Source organism: Gopherus flavomarginatus, chromosome 6 (genome assembly GCF_025201925.1).
Source record: "Gopherus flavomarginatus isolate rGopFla2 chromosome 6, rGopFla2.mat.asm, whole genome shotgun sequence".
Classification (NCBI taxonomy): Eukaryota; Metazoa; Chordata; order Testudines; family Testudinidae; genus Gopherus; species Gopherus flavomarginatus.
In genome coordinates, this window is record NC_066622.1 from 41,551,505 (window position 1) to 41,569,081 (window position 17,577).

The window sequence follows — 17,577 nt, forward strand, 5'->3', positions numbered from 1 at the left end:
GCTGGACCAGGGCGTAGTGGGAAGCAAAGGTGTGGACCGATGACCAGGTCGCTGCCCGACAGATTTCCTGGATGGGCACACGGGCAAGGAAAGCCAGCGACGACGCCTGCGCCCTGGTAGAATGCGCAGTCACACGGCCCGTAGGGACGTGGGCCAAGTCATAGCAGGTCCTGATACAGGACGTTACCCATGAGGATAACCTCTGGGAGGAGATAGGAAGCCCTTTCATGCGGTCCGCTACCGCCACGAAAAGCTGGGGGGATTTGCGGAAGGGCTTAGTCCTCTCCACGTAAAACGCGAGAGCCCTACGGACATCAAGCGAGTGGAGCTGCTGCTCCCTGCCTGAGGAGTGAGGTTTCGGGAAAAAAACCGGGAGGAATATCTCTTGGTTGACGTGGAAGGCTGAGACCACCTTGGGGAGAAAAGCAGGGTGTGGTCTCAGCTGCACCTTGTCCTTGTGGAAGACCGTATATGGGGGGTCTACCACAAGAGCCCGGAGTTCCGACACCCGTCTAGCTGAGGTGATAGCTACTAGAAAGGCCGTCTTCCAAGAGAGGTAAAGCAGGGAGCAAGTAGCTAACGGCTCAAAGGGGGGCCCCATGAGCCGGGACAACACCAGGTTAAGATCCCAGGTTGGAGCAGGGGGACGGACGTTAGGGTATAAACGTTCCAGCCCCTTAAGGAATCTAGACACCGTCGGGTGGGAAAAAACAGAGCGACCATCCGCACCCGGGTGAAAGGTGGAGATAGCTGCTAGGTGGACTCGTAACGACGATATGGCCAGACCTTGCCCTTTGAGGGACCAAATGTAGTCTAAGATGTCGGCTACTGAAACTTCCATAGGGCGGAGATTTCTCTCCACGCACCAATAGGAGAAGCGCTTCCATTTGGCCAAATATGTCGCTCTTGTGGACGGCTTCCTGCTGCCCAAGAGCACCTCCCTCACCGGCGTGGAACAGCGCAGCTCAGAGCCAGTCAGCCACGCAGGAGCCACGCCGCTAGGTGCAGCGACTGCAGGTCCGGGTGACAGAGGGTCCCGTGCTCCTGGGTAATCAGGTCCGGATGAAGGGGCAGGGGAACTGTCTACACTTAACAATCTAATTAACAACTACAATAGAGATAACGATAGAGAACAAGGAGAGCTAGGGACGTGGAGGACAGCTATGCCGCGCTCCACAGTTCCAACGACCGACACGGCGGTAAGAAGGAACTGAGGAGCGGGTGGGCCGGCAGGGATATATATTGGGCGCCATGGCGGCGCCACTCCAGGGGGCGACCTGCCGGCCCACTGGAGTTGCTAGGGTAAAAAAGTTTCCGACGAACGTGCACGCACGGCGCGCACACCTAACTGGAATGGATGTGAGCAATCACTCGAAGAAGAACCCAGGTATTTACAACCTGATTGAATAGAATATTGATCTTGAGGGATGTTATGCATATGTCGGCTAAATGCCAGTACTGCACAAAAAGATTCAGGACCCACATGGGCAGGCTCACGAGATGCAAAGTCATTAAGGAGAACATAAGTGATAGGAAAATATCTTTCCACTATTTGCTCAACTCTACCAGTCAGAACAGACAACTTTAAGAGCTGCCAGTTGAGATTTTCCCATACTGCATGAAGAGCAAATAAGAGGTTTTAACATTGGCTTAGACAAGGGATTTTCACTTTCTACTGTTCCCCCCTCACCCTCCCCGCCTTATCTCATTTTAAGGACAGGATAGTGGGTGCTTGTTTTTGGAGTACCCATTTCCATAGCCACATGAAGTCAAATGGAGCCACTATTCCACTTAACCAGTTACTCCACTAGAGCCAACAACACAAAACTTAAGGTGTCCTTACTGAACAAAACAAGTATCAGAGGGTAGCCGTGTTAGTCTGGATCTGTAAAAGCAGCAAAGAATCCTGTGGCACCTTATAGACTAACAGAGGTTTTGGAGCATGAGCTTTCGTGGGTGAATATCCACTTCCTCAGATGCATGTAATGGAAATATCCAGGGGCAGGTATATATATGTGTGCTAGCAAGCAAGCTAGAGATAACGAGGTCAGTTCAATCAGGGAGGATGAGGCCCTGTTCTAGCAGTTGAGGTGTGAAAACCAAGAGAGGAGAAACTGGTTCTGTAATTGGCAAGCCATTCACAGTCTTTGTTCAATCCTGAGCTGATGGTGTCAAATTTGCAGATGAACTGAAGCTCAGCAGTTTCTCTTTGAAGTCTGAACAAAACAAGTCAACTTCTTCCACCAGGCATTCAGTGTGCCAACATTTTGTTTTGTTTTGTTTTGTTTTGAAGTACCAAATAAAAACACCGGTACCTAGAATAATGCATAATGTCTCTGTATTAGTTAAAAATTACTATACGTCAACAAGTAAGCAGTGAAATCTGAAATAACGTAGAATGAGATTTAAAGTCTGTAGCCTGTAAATCCGCTGCAAAGGAGAAGAGTAGTTCACATAAATGTATATATTTTTGGCAGTAATAATAAGAACCATATTCACTTATCTTTTTTCAAGTGTATCATAATATGTATCCATTTCAGTTTGCAAAAAGTTTTTCTTTTAAAACCTTATATCTGCACTGCCCTAAGCTAGTATTTTAAACTACAAGGACAACTTGGTTTCTACTAAAGTATAACAGACTACTGTAGGTCAGAACTGGTGTCTCACTTTGCTAACTTAACGTATACAATTACATAAAATAAAGATGTATGTAGTACTTGATTCATCTTGCCAAAAATCTTTTAAGATTTCAACATTGTCAGTAACAGATTTATTTCAGAATTCAATTTGTCATGTTTTATAAACTGTTTAGAACACAAATTTCTAAACTAATGAATCTATGCAGAGATTTCCTTTAGGGCACTTGAAAACCCTAACTTGGGTTGACAGAATACATTCAAAAATACTAGACCATGAATTCTTCTTGAAAGACCTTCTCACAAACATAATACATAAAATACAGCTGTTAGGGCAAATAGATGGTAAAGCATGAAAGTCAGCATTACAGGAATGTAAATTCAAAGTTTGAATGTAACATTCAACTTTAAAAGATAGACTTCAATACATGTTTAAAAATAGAAGAAACTTTCTTTTGAATTTAGATGACCAATATGTGGCAATGTAAAATAGTTCAGTATTATGTCTAATTACTAAATAAATATCGTGACAAAGTTCCTCCTTTACCTTGGTGGGTCCTGCGCTTATTGGTGGATTTGCTCACCTCAGTGATCTTCCCTTCTGGTGGAACCCACAGTCTGGGTTAACTCCTCCTGTGTCTGATCAGGAGTTGTGAGGTTTGGGGGGAACCCAGGCCCACCCTCTACTCCAGGTTCCAGCCCAGGGCCCTGTGAATCGCAGCTGTGTATAGTGCCTCCTGTAACAGCTGCATGACAGCTACAACTCCCTGGGCTACTTCCCCATGGCCTCCTCCAAACACCTTTATCCTCACCACAGGACCTTCCTCCTGGTGTCTGATAATTCCTCAACCCTCCAGTGCACACACTCTCAGTCTCAGCTCCTTGTGCCTCTTGCTCCCAGCTCCTCACACGCGCTTCCTCTCCTCTGGCTCCTCCTCACCTGACTGGAGTGAGCTCCTTTTTAAACCCAGGTGCCCTGATTAGCCTGCCCTGATTAGCCTGCCTTGATTGGCTGCAGGTGTTCTAATCAATGTAGCTATCTCTACTGCCTTCTAGAAAGATCTTAATTGGCCCCAGGTGCCTTGATTAACCTGGAGCAACTGCCATTTGGTTACCATGGTACTAGGGATTTGTTTAGCCTGGGGCTAACACACCTGTTCCTCAGTACTTTACTGTAGCCATCTGGCCTTGCCCCATCACAATATGTAAATGAAACAGCAATTTGGACTCCAATTTTTTATTTATTTATTTTTTGGTATAGTAAATCTCATTGTACAAGCCTTTCTGCATGCTGTCACTGACTCTTGAGATTTGTTCTCAAGTCACAGGATTTTCGCTGGATCTAGAACCAGTCTCAAAATGATACCAGAAGCTCCAACCCCCTCACAAATTTCAGCCCAGTCACCCACTTTCCTGCCTCCTGGGGAAAAGTAGCTCTGACCTTCTTCTATTCACATTAGAGAAGGAACTGGAGCAAGGTGGCTGGTCTGTGCTGCCCCTTATATCCTTGGTTGGGAGCATAAGGCGGCAAAGGGAGCAGGCATGGACCAACAGACACTGCTACTGAAAAGTTTCCAGTCCGAGGGGCATGGAGCACATGCATATCCACAGAGTACCCACAGGGACCAGCATTATGAAGGGAGTAAAGAGGACCTCATGCAGCTGCCCACCCAGGCCTGGCAGAATTGATATGAGAACCGGGGGGGAAGAGGGGATACGACACAAAAATTAATTAATTAGAATGGGGGATAAGCTGGAAGATCCAGGCCACCTTACTCAATAAATCGGGCAGAGTTTACAACACTAATTGTCTCACATACACTGGAGGTGGGGAAGGGAAATACAAAAATCTTCAAATAGACCAAAAACACTACATAATTTTTTCATCTCATAATTTGTGAGCCAGTCTCACGCGATTTATAAGTGTCTGACTGGAGATTTTTGAACTTTCAGGGCTGGCAATAATGTATAACACAGACACTGCAAACCAATAATACTGTCGTCTCTAAATTTTCCAAATTTATTTTACATAAATGTCATTTTAAATCTTTACCGACTGTGTTCCAAGGTTACCACAACAGCAAATGGCCTGTAAATAAACTTAGGAAAGTAACAAACACTACTGTCTGCAGGCACTTCTCTTGGTTTTATCTGGTGTCCTTGTGTACTGGCAGCTGTGTAATTACAAGACACTGTAAATAAATTTATAATAATACCAGAAGCATGGACTGTTATAGACTAAATTTATCTTCAAATAAAATTTGTTTTTAAAGCTAGTCAGAATAAAATGCTTCTGAATGTAAAGAAAAGAAACTAGCACAATAAAAGAGTTTCTTTTATTTTCAGTCATTTTAAAGGACATTTGCTTATGGTCGAATGTCTTTTTAAAGCAGTTTATACTGAGCCAGCTCAGCTTGCAATAATAGCTTTACCTCAAAATCATAACGTAGCCTGTGTTTACTGAAGCAGAACATTATTTGACTTGCTTCAGATGTATTTGGTATTTAACGTTGTGTACAGGTGTTTTTACATCAGCCAATTCCCCATCACACATGTATTGACATGGCAAGAAGGGCAAAGTCTACATGTTCATTCCTTCCAAAAAGGTGCAGAGAAAACTCAATCACCAACTGATATTTGGAAATTATTTTTACTGAAGTTGCAATTTTTAATCCAGACCAGCACAGCAGAAATATTAACTGTAGCAAGTGAAGCATACAAGTCCACATAGGATAGGTTTTTAGCGTGTTGAGCAAGAAAAAACTGCCGAGTTCGAATGCTCATCTACACACAAAAATTATACTGCATTAACTATGCTGCTATAGTTAAGTCAGTGCGGTCCCCCTAGTGTGGGCACAGTTAATCTACTATAAAGATGCCTATACCAAGATGGGGGAAGGAGAAATAGGCTGTACCAATGTAACTACGTCAACATTAGGAGCTGTACTGGTATAGCTTTTGGCAGAAATATCACACTCCTAACCAAAACAGTTAAACTGGTTCAAAAAATTATGTGATGCCCATAGAAATAAGTATTTCCCTCCTCTCCCCACTGACCTCATCCTTTCCTGCAGTCCCTGCCACAGTTTTTGTTGCCCTGCTTTCGGAAATACAAAGCAGGCAGACTGGAGAGTATAGCACAAATACATTTCCTTTAATATGAAGACCTTCTCTGGAGCTCATGGAAGTGAAGGGAAATTAAATGGGGAGAAAGAGAGAGACCACCACACTTTTCCCCCTCACTGTATGACTTCATCTTTGGCTTACAGCCCATCTGAGTCAAGGTTGCCAAGACTGCCCAAGTGTGATGGTAGCTTTAACATTTAGGACTTGTCTACACAGTGCAACAATGCACACCAGAAGAGGTGTAAAATTGTAGAGGGCTTTGAAGTGTTGAACTCTAACAGCTTTGTGTTGACCCCACTGATGTGCTCTAAAAGGTTCCTAGTGTGCATGAACATAGTCCTGTTTGAAAACAATACAACATTAACACATACTTTTAAGAGTGCATAAGTTGGGTCAACACAGCAGTTAGGGCTCAACACTTTAAGGTGCTCTACAACTGTACACCTCTTCTGATGTGCATTGCTGCATCGTGTAAACAAGCTCTTAGACACTGAATGGTTTCACATATGATTCAAAGAACACTGGAATTAAAGACTCTAAAAGTCAGAGACCAGTATGCAAACTCTCTGTGCTACCTAGCTATTCTTTCCATCTGGGAGTTCTCATCCTATTATACATTTAAGCAGCTTATGTGTGTAACTGCTGTTGATGCTGTATTTACTAACATACTGCTGTGCTGAGACTAATTTGAAGCTATCGTTCATAAAGACTCTCCTGAGGGGGAAAGGAGAACCTCCTTCACAGAAGCTAAAGTAACGCTACATAGAAGCACTGCCAAAACGACAAGAAAATCTAAAGCAGCTTATTCTATAAACAGTATACAAGAAGTGCTTCAGTGGATAAGCACAAACAACTGAATCACAGAGGTCTTTCCTTAAATGGATCTAGTCTGTACTGCTTTCTACTCTGTGTGTGGGTGTCTGTATAAATAAATATGACATTAGAGAGTGTATGTCAGGCAGAAAAATGAATTAGCCTTTTATTAAACAAAAATGAGGAAATAATGGAATTGTACCTTTTAGCATTTTGGTTTTGGTTTTTTTAAGGTAGAAAAAAATTAGGAAATAAACAACTGAGTTTAAAAGCCTCGATAACAACTAGGAATCTCTGCAGTCATGCTGCCTCATCTACCAATTCTCTGCTTCTTCATATTCTGCTGACCATGGTTAGACTATTATAAAAGAGTTTGATCTTGTTGATCAACTTAAGAACTCTATTCAAGCCTTCACAGTAAATCTAGTTTTTTTTATGACAATGTCTTCCTGAACTGACAACATACAAGGTATTTACCAAAAGGGGACTTCAATGTTTCTGAAGTGTGTGGGTGGGGGTGAAAGGGGGAGGAGGAGAAGTAGCTTAAATTTTAAAGTTGTATCAAAGTACAGACCTCTGTTCCATTTTTCAAGATAGTCAAACATGAGACTAGTCTTCTTAAAATAAATGTTAATTTTACAGCAAGTTTCAGTTATGGCAAATGGAGAGTTTTCAACAAACATACATACTTATTATTTGTACTACCATAGTCTCAGCATGCAACCACGATGCCTGGTGACATATAAAAACCTGAATATAACACATTCAAATGGCTCTTTACAACCATAAATAAGATATTAATTAAGATATTCAATGTACATATTCCACCTTTAGGTTATGAAGAGATTTTATTGCACCCAGCAAATTAAATGCCTCTTATACTCGAACATTTATGTTATTTTAATGAAACAACTTAAATTGCACAAAGACCTAGATGGTCTTTTTGTACATGAATATATTCAGATCGGCCCCTTCACTTTTGTCTCAATTTTAACTGAACGTTGTGCTTATGAAAGATGCCACATTAAACAGCAATGTAGACTAAATCTTTTCTCAATGTAGGTAGTATATAGCACAGGTAGTGACTGCACAAGCTTCCCTCCACCATACAGCATGTGCGCAGATATGCCATTCTAGAGTAACTAGCTCTGAGGAGGAGTTGATCATAGTTTTCATGACCATTCAGATACTTGGCCCATATGCTTATAAAACCAGCAATAATACCAATTAGTGTCAGCTTAAATTGACATATTATATAATAGGAACTGGACACAACTCATTTGCTAACCAAAAAGCCATCAGATAGCAATTAGTTTCAGTCATTATCAGCCTTGTTAGGATCGGAACCAATGTTTTAGAAGTTCAAGGCTCCATAACCCATTACCAATCCCTTGCGTCATCCCTTGCCGCAACTATTTCCTTGCCACGGAGTTCTGAAATACTCTAAACTGAAGTTCCTTCCTATTATTATCTGTCAAAACCCATTACACTCTTTCTGGTATACATGTGTGATATAATCATTCATAGGAATCTGAAGTATTAGGTATCTACACTTAAAAAAAAAAAAAAGGACAGAATTGCCAGTTCCTACCTTAGTGCATCAGCTCCATAACCATTTACAATAGTCACTGGATCAGGATAGTTCTTCTTGCGTTTGCTCATTTTTTGGCCATCACTTAAAAAAAAAAAAAAAAAGTGTGAGGAATGAGTTCTTGGGACTTTAACAACACAAGAGTTGCTAACTGAGTAGCCCTTCACATCCAGCTTCCTTTCCAAATAATTGATTAAAACTCAAATGTCATTGTCACAATACATTTTCAGTTACCCAAGCCACTGTCATGCACTCATCACACTATTTCAGCATGATGGACAATTCCAGAGCACCGAGAAAATCTGGAAGCAATAGGCTCCTAAATTACAGACTCAATTAGAAGAGTCCATCTTCCTCCGAGAAATTAAGGTACATAAGGATAGCTCAGTGGTTTGAGCACTGGCCTGCTAAACCCAGGGTTGTGAGTTCAATCCTTGAGGGGGCCACTTAGGGATCTGGGGCAAAAATCAGTACTTGGTCCTGCTAGTGAAGGCAGGGGGCTGGACTTGATGACCCTTCAAGGTCCCTTCCAGTTCTAGGAGATAGGTATATCTCCTATTATTATAAGGTGCAAGAGGATAAAAACAAAACATTTGCTTTGGATCAGTATCATCATCCTGAAGAGGTGGCAAGTTGTGACACTGAAAAATATATTTACTGTTATAAAAAATATATAAACCTCCAAATCAACATGTAGCTTTAAAACAACAGGGTATCCTTCCTTCTGCACAATGGCATATCATTTCTTTCCTCAATTCTATCCAGTTTTAATTAGCTTTGTGGCTGATAAGTAAGGGCAAATATTCCTGTGAAGAACTAGGCATAATTCCCAGATAGGAGACACAAATGTCCCCCTCTGATGGGCAGTTAAATTCATCTTCTGTAACGTTGCTACTTTGTGACAAGTTTCTCTCTCATTGGTAGCCAAAACTGACCTAACTATAACCACTATGTACTGCTAGGCTACCAAAATGTCTCACTTGTGATTTAAAGTAACATATCTGCACCTATTACAACTAGGTGACAATAAAAAGCTGTTCAGTAAAGAAAATTAATATACCAACCTAGCAAGAACCAGCCCATTTACAATTACATTCTTGAAAGGAGGCTTCCCAAAAAGAGCTGTGGACAGAACCAGGAGAGTATAAAACCTGAAACAAAAAAAGTGGTAAATTTGTTATCAGACAGTTCAAACCATATTCTAGGCACATTATGCTAAATGCACCATGCTGTCAATTACAAATCAAATTTCAATTAAACTGGATTTATTCACTCTAGCACATTAGAATTAACATCTGAGTGGACATATAACTGGAAAAGATCCATTAAAATAAGCTTATTGTACAGTTGTTTTCTTGCTGTGCAGTATGTACACTATTATTTCTCCAAATATTACACACAAGTACTAGAATACTAATAAATGACAGTGAAACATTTTGGGAATAATTAGCAAGGTTGGGACACAGGACAATAGAGAACTTCCCCTTTAACAGATTTTTAAAATCCATCAAAAAAATATAAACAAAAACAACAAGAAGTGCCTGTGGCACCTTGGAGACTAACAAATTTTATTTGAGCATAAGCTTTCGCGGGCTAAACCCACTTCATTGGATTCACTCAGTGGAAAATACAGTAGGAAGATATATACACAGAGAACATGAAAAAATGAGTGTTGCCATACCAACTCTAACAAGACTAATCAATTAAGATGAGCTATTATCAGCAGGAGGAAAAAAAAACTTGTGTAGTGATAATCAGAATGGCCCATTTCCAACAGTTGACAAGAAGGTGTGTGAGTAACCGGAGGGGAGGGGGAATTAGCATGGGGATATAGTTATTACTTTGTGTAATGACCCATACACTTCCAGTCTTTATTCAAGCCTAATTTAATGGTGTCTGGTTTGCAAATTAATTCCAATTCTGCAGTTTCTCGTTGGGAGTCTGTTTTTGAAGTTTTTTTGTTGGAGACCTGTGTCTGTAATCGAGTGACCAGGAGATTGAATTGTTCTCCGACTGGTTTTTGTTATAATTGTTATAAATGTTATAATTGAATGTTATAAATCTGTATCCATTTATTCGTTTGTGTAGAGACTGTCCAGTTTGGCCAATGTACATGGCAGAGGGCCATTGCTGGCAAATGATAGCATATATCACATTGGTAGATGAGCAGGTGAACAAGCCTCTGATGCTGCAGCTGTTGTGATTAGGTCCTATGATGGTATCCCTTGAATAGATATGTGGACAGAGTTGGCAATGGGCTTTGTTACAAGGATAGGGTTCCTGGGTTAGTGTTTTTGTTGTGTGGTACGTGGTTGCTGGTGAGTATTTGCTTCAGGTTTGGGGGCTGTCTGTAAGCGAGGACTGGCCTGTTTCCCAAGATCTGTGAGAGTGAAGGATCGTCTTTCAGGATAGGTTGTAGATCCTTGATGATGCGCTGGAGGTGTTTTAGTTGGGGGCTGAAGGTGAGGGCTAGTGGCGTTCTGTTACTTTCTTTGTTGGGCCTGTCCTGGAGTAGGTGACTTCTGGGTATTCTTCTAGGTCTGTCAACCTGTTTCTTCACTTCAGCAGGTGGGTATTGTAGTTTCAAGAATGATTGACAGAGATCTTGTAGGTGTTTGTCTCTGTCTGAGGGGTTGGAGCAAATGCGACTGTATCGTAGAGCTTGGCTGTAGACAATGGATCGTGTGATGTTGTCTGGATGAAAGCTGGAGGCATGTAGGTAAGTATAGCGGTCAGTAGGTTTCTGGTATAGGGTGGTGTTTATGTGACCATCGCTTATTAGACCATCACTTGTAGTGTCCAGGAAGTGGATCTCTTGTGTGGATTAGTCCAGGCTGAGGTTGATGGTGGGATGGAAATTGTTGAAGTCATGGTGGAATTCCCCAAGGGCTTTTTTTCTATGGGTCCAGATGATGATGTCATCAATGTAGCGCAAGTAAAGTAGGGGCCTTAGGGGACGAGAGCTGAGGAAGTGTTGTTCTAAGTCAGCCATAAAAATGTTGGCATGCTGTGGGGCCACGTGGGTACCCATAGTAGTGCCGCTAACTTGAAGTTATATGTTGTCCCCAAATGTGCAATAGTTGTGGATGAGAACAAAGGAAAAGGACACTAAACTATCTAAACTACTACATGCCACAAGGGGCCACAACAGCAGTTCCCTTAACTCACCCAACAATATTGTTCATCTATCCAGCTATACTCTTAGCCTGGCAGAAGAGTCTGTCCTATCTCGGGGCCTCTCCTTCTGCCCCTGCACCCTCACGAACATTATACAGTTTTGCAGTGACCTGGAATCCTACTTTTGACATCTCTGACTCGAGGAATATTTCCAACACACCTCTGAACAGCACACTAATCCACAAATAGGATTCTTATCAGAGGCATGGACTTGTGCAACTCTTGTTACTTTTAAATAAGTTGAGGGTGTGGCACAGCCTTGTTAGCTAAGGAACAATATCAAACAATCAGCAATCTATAGAGCTAAAGCTAACACAACCTTTAAATGAAAGATGATTTTATGAAAACTAATTGACTCAGAGTAAGCCACAGAAGGTTACACTTCAAAACTGTTTATTAGCATAAGATTTAGAGAAGAAACTTCTGCTGAAAGAAAGGTTCATTTGTATCCTCTGAAGTAGCTGGATCTCAAAAAGCTGCATAGAATAGAAAACACATCTGTGGAACTTGAGTATCCAAGACTTGGTAAACATTGCTTGGATGCACTATTGCATTTATAAAGCAGCTTAGATTGAAAGCTGTGATTCTTATTCCCTAGAGAGGCTTTCAACTCACATCATCATCTCAGAGCGCACACCCCTCTGGGCTGTAAAACCTCTTAACCAAGCAAATTACAATGTAACTTACAAACCTTTATCAAACATTCACACATACACAAAAAGTAGAATAAAAATCTTTGCCATTTTAAGCTACTTTCCCATTCTTTAGTCCTTGTCCATAATTCTCTACCCTCCCCATTACATCCCACCCCCACTCTTTTTTCCTCCCTCATCTTTAGTCTTCAAAAGAAAATAAACCTCAATCCTGAGCTTTTGCCCATATGACCAAGGCAAATCAAAACTAAAGAGACTGCATACTAGCTGATTCTTCCCTCAGCTAGTATGAATACCCAACTGACAAAACAGTCATGGGTTATGGCATGTAAATCCACATGCAAAACAAACAACAAACTGATCCCAACAACAGCACTTATCATGGAATGACGACAACACTGTGGGCATGTCTACACTTACCTCCGGAGTGATCGAACCTGGTGGGGAGTGGGGAGGGAAAGGGGGAATTATCACATCTAGTGCAGACGCGATAAATCGACTGCTGAGAGCTCTCCCATAGACTCTGGAACTCCAGTAGAGTGAGAAACATAGGCGGAGTCGACAGGTGAGTGTCAGCAGCCGACCTACCGCGGTGTATGTAGTTGAAGTTGCATAACTTAGATCAATCCCCCCCCCACCACACTGTAGATCAGGCCTGAAAGGCATTTCTATTTTAAAAGCAAAAACTGACTTTGACTAGCAGGGGCTACAGTGTTTTTGTTGTTGCTTTTTAATAGGAGACTGGTACATGAGGGTTACACACTCTGAGGTGGCACATGCAGATATTTTTAGTGACTGAAGAAAATTCTCCAGGGACATTAAGTTAGATAGTTCAGTTTCTTAAAAAGATGAACAGAAGAATACCCACAATCATACGGGACAGTGTATCTGGAATTAATTGAAACATGCCTGGTGTATAGTGTTGGGAATATAGCGCTAATACTAAATACTTGCAGTAGTAAATGTTATGATTTTAATGACAACCACTGTAGTTATTTCAAAATATCATCTACATATTCCTATTCACGATCTTTCTGTGGTTTGATTTGCTTTATAGACTGTACTTGGTGGGTTTAAGTTTTACATTTATAAGATGCTTTTGATATGCACATCTATAAACCAATTAAAAACATGCCTTTCATAACAGTCAATAGACAGCCAATGCTGGTAAAATGTTCATGCACAAGTTGGGTGGAAGTGGGGTAAAGTCCCACAGAGTTCAAAAGTACAGTTCTACTCTGCAAAGGAACCAAAGTTCTGTGAAGGTTCTGGTTTCTCAGTGATTTTATGTTAAGTATACTCAATTGACAAATAAAATATGTTGTTTTTTGTTTGTTTGTTTGTTTGTTTGTTTTAATTGCCAGCCTTCAAAGCACAACCTGGACTTTGGGAATCGAGTTTGGTTCTTTCCATCTCACACATCACCATCAGAAATAAAGTATTGCAAGGTTAAATTAGGCCTTCATTTATACCTATGCAACTTTTCTGTATTCATATCATGCCCTCAAAGATACCTGTTCCGCTGCCTTTCAGAAACAAAACCTAAATCATTTTCTCTAATCTCAGAGATTTGCAACAATACAATAGACTGGAATTGAATAAACAAGTCTATTATACACAAAATACCAAATTTAGCTCACTTAGTCCTGATTGACTTAGAAACGTAACAGCTCTGTTTACTGTGCAAGTACCACTTCAATATAGTGAACTACACTAGTCTGGGACAATGGAAGGAAAGTCTAGTTAAAAAAGGTTTGTTAAACTAAGCATAGTCAACCTCAAAATTAAGACTTCAAGGACACATAATTATAACAGACATTCCTAACCGGGCCAAAAAGATGAAAAACTAAATATTATACATAAGGAATTACCAGGGACAAACCTGAGATTAGAGAAAGATTTAGCTTTACATCAGAAAACGTTTGTTTGGCCAAGGAAATATAGTTAATGGAGCAGTTCACAACATTGTGGAAGGAAATTTAAGTCTAGAAGTTTATATTTTTGAAAAGGTGCATCTTCCACCAGTCACACAAGGACTGACTTAGTTATACTTTTGGCCCTTTCCCAAACTAACACAGAAAAGTTAAATTGCATCTAGGGCATGGGGTCTACTGGCTTACTCATCAGGTATGAAATACCTATCACCACCAGAACAGTTTTTGTCTCTGCTCAGTAAACTCGGTCTTTCCTCCTTTTATGGTAAATGAACTGAACTCTGCAGCAAATTTCTCAATGAGAATATCCAATGAAAGTCTCAGAAAGAATAAGAGATTGCCCTGGTATTTGCTGACTAATTCCCTCCCACCACAGATGTAGCTGCATTTTAATGAAAGCTATATGCTTACAGTTTCCACATCACTTAGGGATGGTTCATATGTTGCTAAATGCACTCTCTCTCTCTCTCTCTCTAAAATCTGGAACAGAGTATTTACCATCCTCTGGTTTGGTCAATGCCTTCAGCAATGAAGTCAGCAGGAAAGGCATCTTCAAATTCTTTTCTGTTCTCAAACGGATAATGGACTTGTGCGTAAGGCATGCTCCCACTCTCAAACCAACAATCGAAGACTTCAGAAACACGGTGCAACATTCCTTTTCCACAGCGTGAAGGGATGGTTAGATGATCAATGCTGTAAGAGAAAAAGATGGACAAAGACTAATCAAAATACTAAGAACTTTGGTATAATAGAATATAATAGAACTTAATCCATATTATGCTTACGCATTAGATAGGGAACAAAAAAAACCCAGTTTCACTGTGATTTCCAACAGGCCAAGATTTCATACAAAACTTTTTAGAGTTTAAAATGGCTTTGTAAATTTAGTATCAATCTCAAACTGATGTTCTAAAAGAACATAACAATGACCATACTAGGCCAAACCTATGGTCCATCTATCCCAGTATCCTATCTTCTGACAACAGCTGATGCCAGATGCTTCAGAGGGAATAAACAGAACAGGACAATTTATCGAGTTATCCATCCCGTAATCCAGTCCCAGATTCCAGCAGTCAGAGGTTTAGGGACAGCCAGATCATGGGGTTGCATCCTTGACATCTTGGCTAATAACCACTGATGGACCTAAGCTCCACTGATTTATCTAATACTTGTTTGAATCCAGTTATTCTTTTGGCCTTCATCACATCCCCTGGCTACAAGTTCCAACAGTTACTTGTTTGAATCCAGTTATTCTTTTGGCCTTCATCACATCCCCTGGCTACAAGTTCCAACAGTTGACTGTGCGTTAATGTGAAGAAGCACTTCCTTATGTTTGTTTTAAACCTGCTGCCTATTAATTTCCAAGAAAGAAACATTTGTATACTTAATACAGTATACATAAAGCCATTCTAATTTCCTCCATATGCTCCTAAAACCTAAATGGTTATCCAGGGTTAAGACAATAATAACTAACATTTCTGTGTGCTACTGCCTAACAGTTGCTAATTAACTATAGGAGCAGTTCACGCTTGTACATGTTCTCAGTGACTGACCTTTCTCTGTGGAGATCAGTGACTTTCACTCCTGACAGCTCTTCCAGTTCTGCCACTGACCCAATGCAAACCACCTGTTAAAAGACAGTAAAATACTTTAGAACCAATTCAATGGATATTTTAAGAGATATTCCATAATACTGTGCTATTATGTATCACTTTGAAGTACAACACAGAGCTACAAACTATAAATTACATTTACCCTTTCACACAGAAACCCTGCAACATTTTATAGTTATGTTTTCACTTTGTGTAAGGGAAAAAAATCTTTAAATTCAAACCACAATATTTATATAAAACACCCAATACTTAGCACTTCAACAGCACCTTCCATCCAAAGCTCTTGAATCTCTTTACAAAGCTGATGATCTCGTTTTATATTTAGAAAAAGAGGCCAAAGAGGTTAAATAATTTGCCTAATCACAGAGTTGAACAGTGGTAAAATTTGGCACAGAACCCAGATATGCTGATGCTTAGTCTCCCACTCTGACCACCAAAAAATTCTGCTTTCCAAGGGAGTCAAAATAGTCTTTACCTACAAACATGAACTGCTGCATGATGTCATTGACCATTTAAACTAGAACCATTAGCAAAATGGTTAGACGGGAACTGGCTAAGATCCAGAAGTGACACTCATGTTCTAAATCAGTATTTCCCAAACACCTTCTAAGTCAAACTTTCCACAACACCCAATATTTACTATATAAAAGTAGAGTTAAAAATGTGTAAGTGATCACCTTTAGCCCAGTGGTTCACTCATCTGGGATGTGGGTTCAATTCCCCCCTCTGACTGATGTGGAGCAGAAATTTGAATTTGTATTTCCTACCTTACAGGAGAATGCACTAATGACTGGGCTATGGGATATTCTGGAACAGTCTTACCTACTGAAGCTGTTCCACTGTGTATAAATGCTTAAATAGTCACTGGAGCAGGAACCTGAACTTGGGTCTCCAACATTCTAAGCGAGTACACCACCAGGCTATAGGGTCATTCTCTGTCCCTGCCTGAGAGTTGACAACAACCCTTTCACATGTCTAAAAAAAATGGGATTTAGCACTTCAGATTAGCAACAATTAGCATTTTATCAGACTTTTAAATATTGTGTCTAGATAAAATGCTCCCCATTTATTAGTGCTTTTAGAGATTGGTATTTCAATATACAAGTAGCGTTTTGATTCCATATAGAAAAGCAGTAAAGGGGCTTTTTAACATACCTATCCATGGACTGGAGCTGCCTCAATCCTTCTACTAACGTTTGCTTCAGTGGAAGTTTGACACGCCACATCACATTTGTTCAAGGTATAGCAGATGAAAAGGAAGTGACCTAGAAAGTGTCTTGACCAGCTTAGAGGTGACCAAGGAAGAGGCAATTGCCCCCTACCCAAAATGACTTCTGACTGTCAAGGCAAGCAGATTTTCAGAGGCTTTCAAGCCTCCTTTAATACATGGCCTCATTTATTTTAAACTTGCTCTGAGCTACCAGCCATTGACAGCTCCTGGGATGGAAACAATTCATGCTCATGAAAGAGTTTGACTATACTAAATTGCTAGGACTACCATGAGGGAATAATTTATCATCTGGCTCAATTGGGATTTTTGGGTCCTGGAAAGAGTTAAGTGAGACATAGCTTATTTAAAGTGAAAATCAGAGTAACCTATCAAGGAGGAAAAATATATGTTCTTAAAACATCCTGCACCCAGAAGAAAACTCACATCTGCACAACCAAACCTCCAGGAGAACCTTCCATGGAATTGCTGCAGCTAGAACAGATTCACACAGTAGACAAAGGTGGGGAACTCAGATTGGCAATTACATTTAATGGTGGGCCAGTTTCCCTTGTCCTTGTGTTATGAGAAGAGAGAACAGAAGATTCTCACCTGCATATCAGTATCAAGCAAACCACCTAGGAGCTTTAAAAGAAACATACAGGGAATGATTTATATGAAGAACGCTTGACAAGATGAGATATAGGTGGCAGCCTAGCAGCAACTGGACAAGCGGAAACAAACCAGGCTGGGCACGGGACATAGAAAAGATTTCTTCACAGACTAAAAACAGCATAGCCCAGGATTTCCTGTGGTTAGTGTGAAAG

At 40.7% G+C, this 17,577-nt stretch overlaps 1 protein-coding gene across 4 annotated transcripts in view; it reads right to left on the reverse strand.

The window, feature by feature from the left end:
- The window catches only part of IARS1 (isoleucyl-tRNA synthetase 1), a 219,067-nt gene that overhangs the window by 82,809 nt on the left and 118,681 nt on the right, over positions 1-17,577 (reverse strand). For all 4 annotated transcript variants that reach the window (XM_050957730.1, XM_050957732.1, XM_050957731.1 and 1 more), the window contains 4 exons: positions 15,484-15,557; positions 14,429-14,623; positions 9,231-9,317; positions 8,167-8,250 (listed from right to left, as the gene is read on the reverse strand). In XM_050957730.1, coding sequence (XP_050813687.1) covers positions 8,167-8,250; positions 9,231-9,317; positions 14,429-14,623; positions 15,484-15,557 — 440 coding nt within the window. The remainder of the gene's footprint in view (positions 1-8,166; positions 8,251-9,230; positions 9,318-14,428; positions 14,624-15,483; positions 15,558-17,577) is intronic.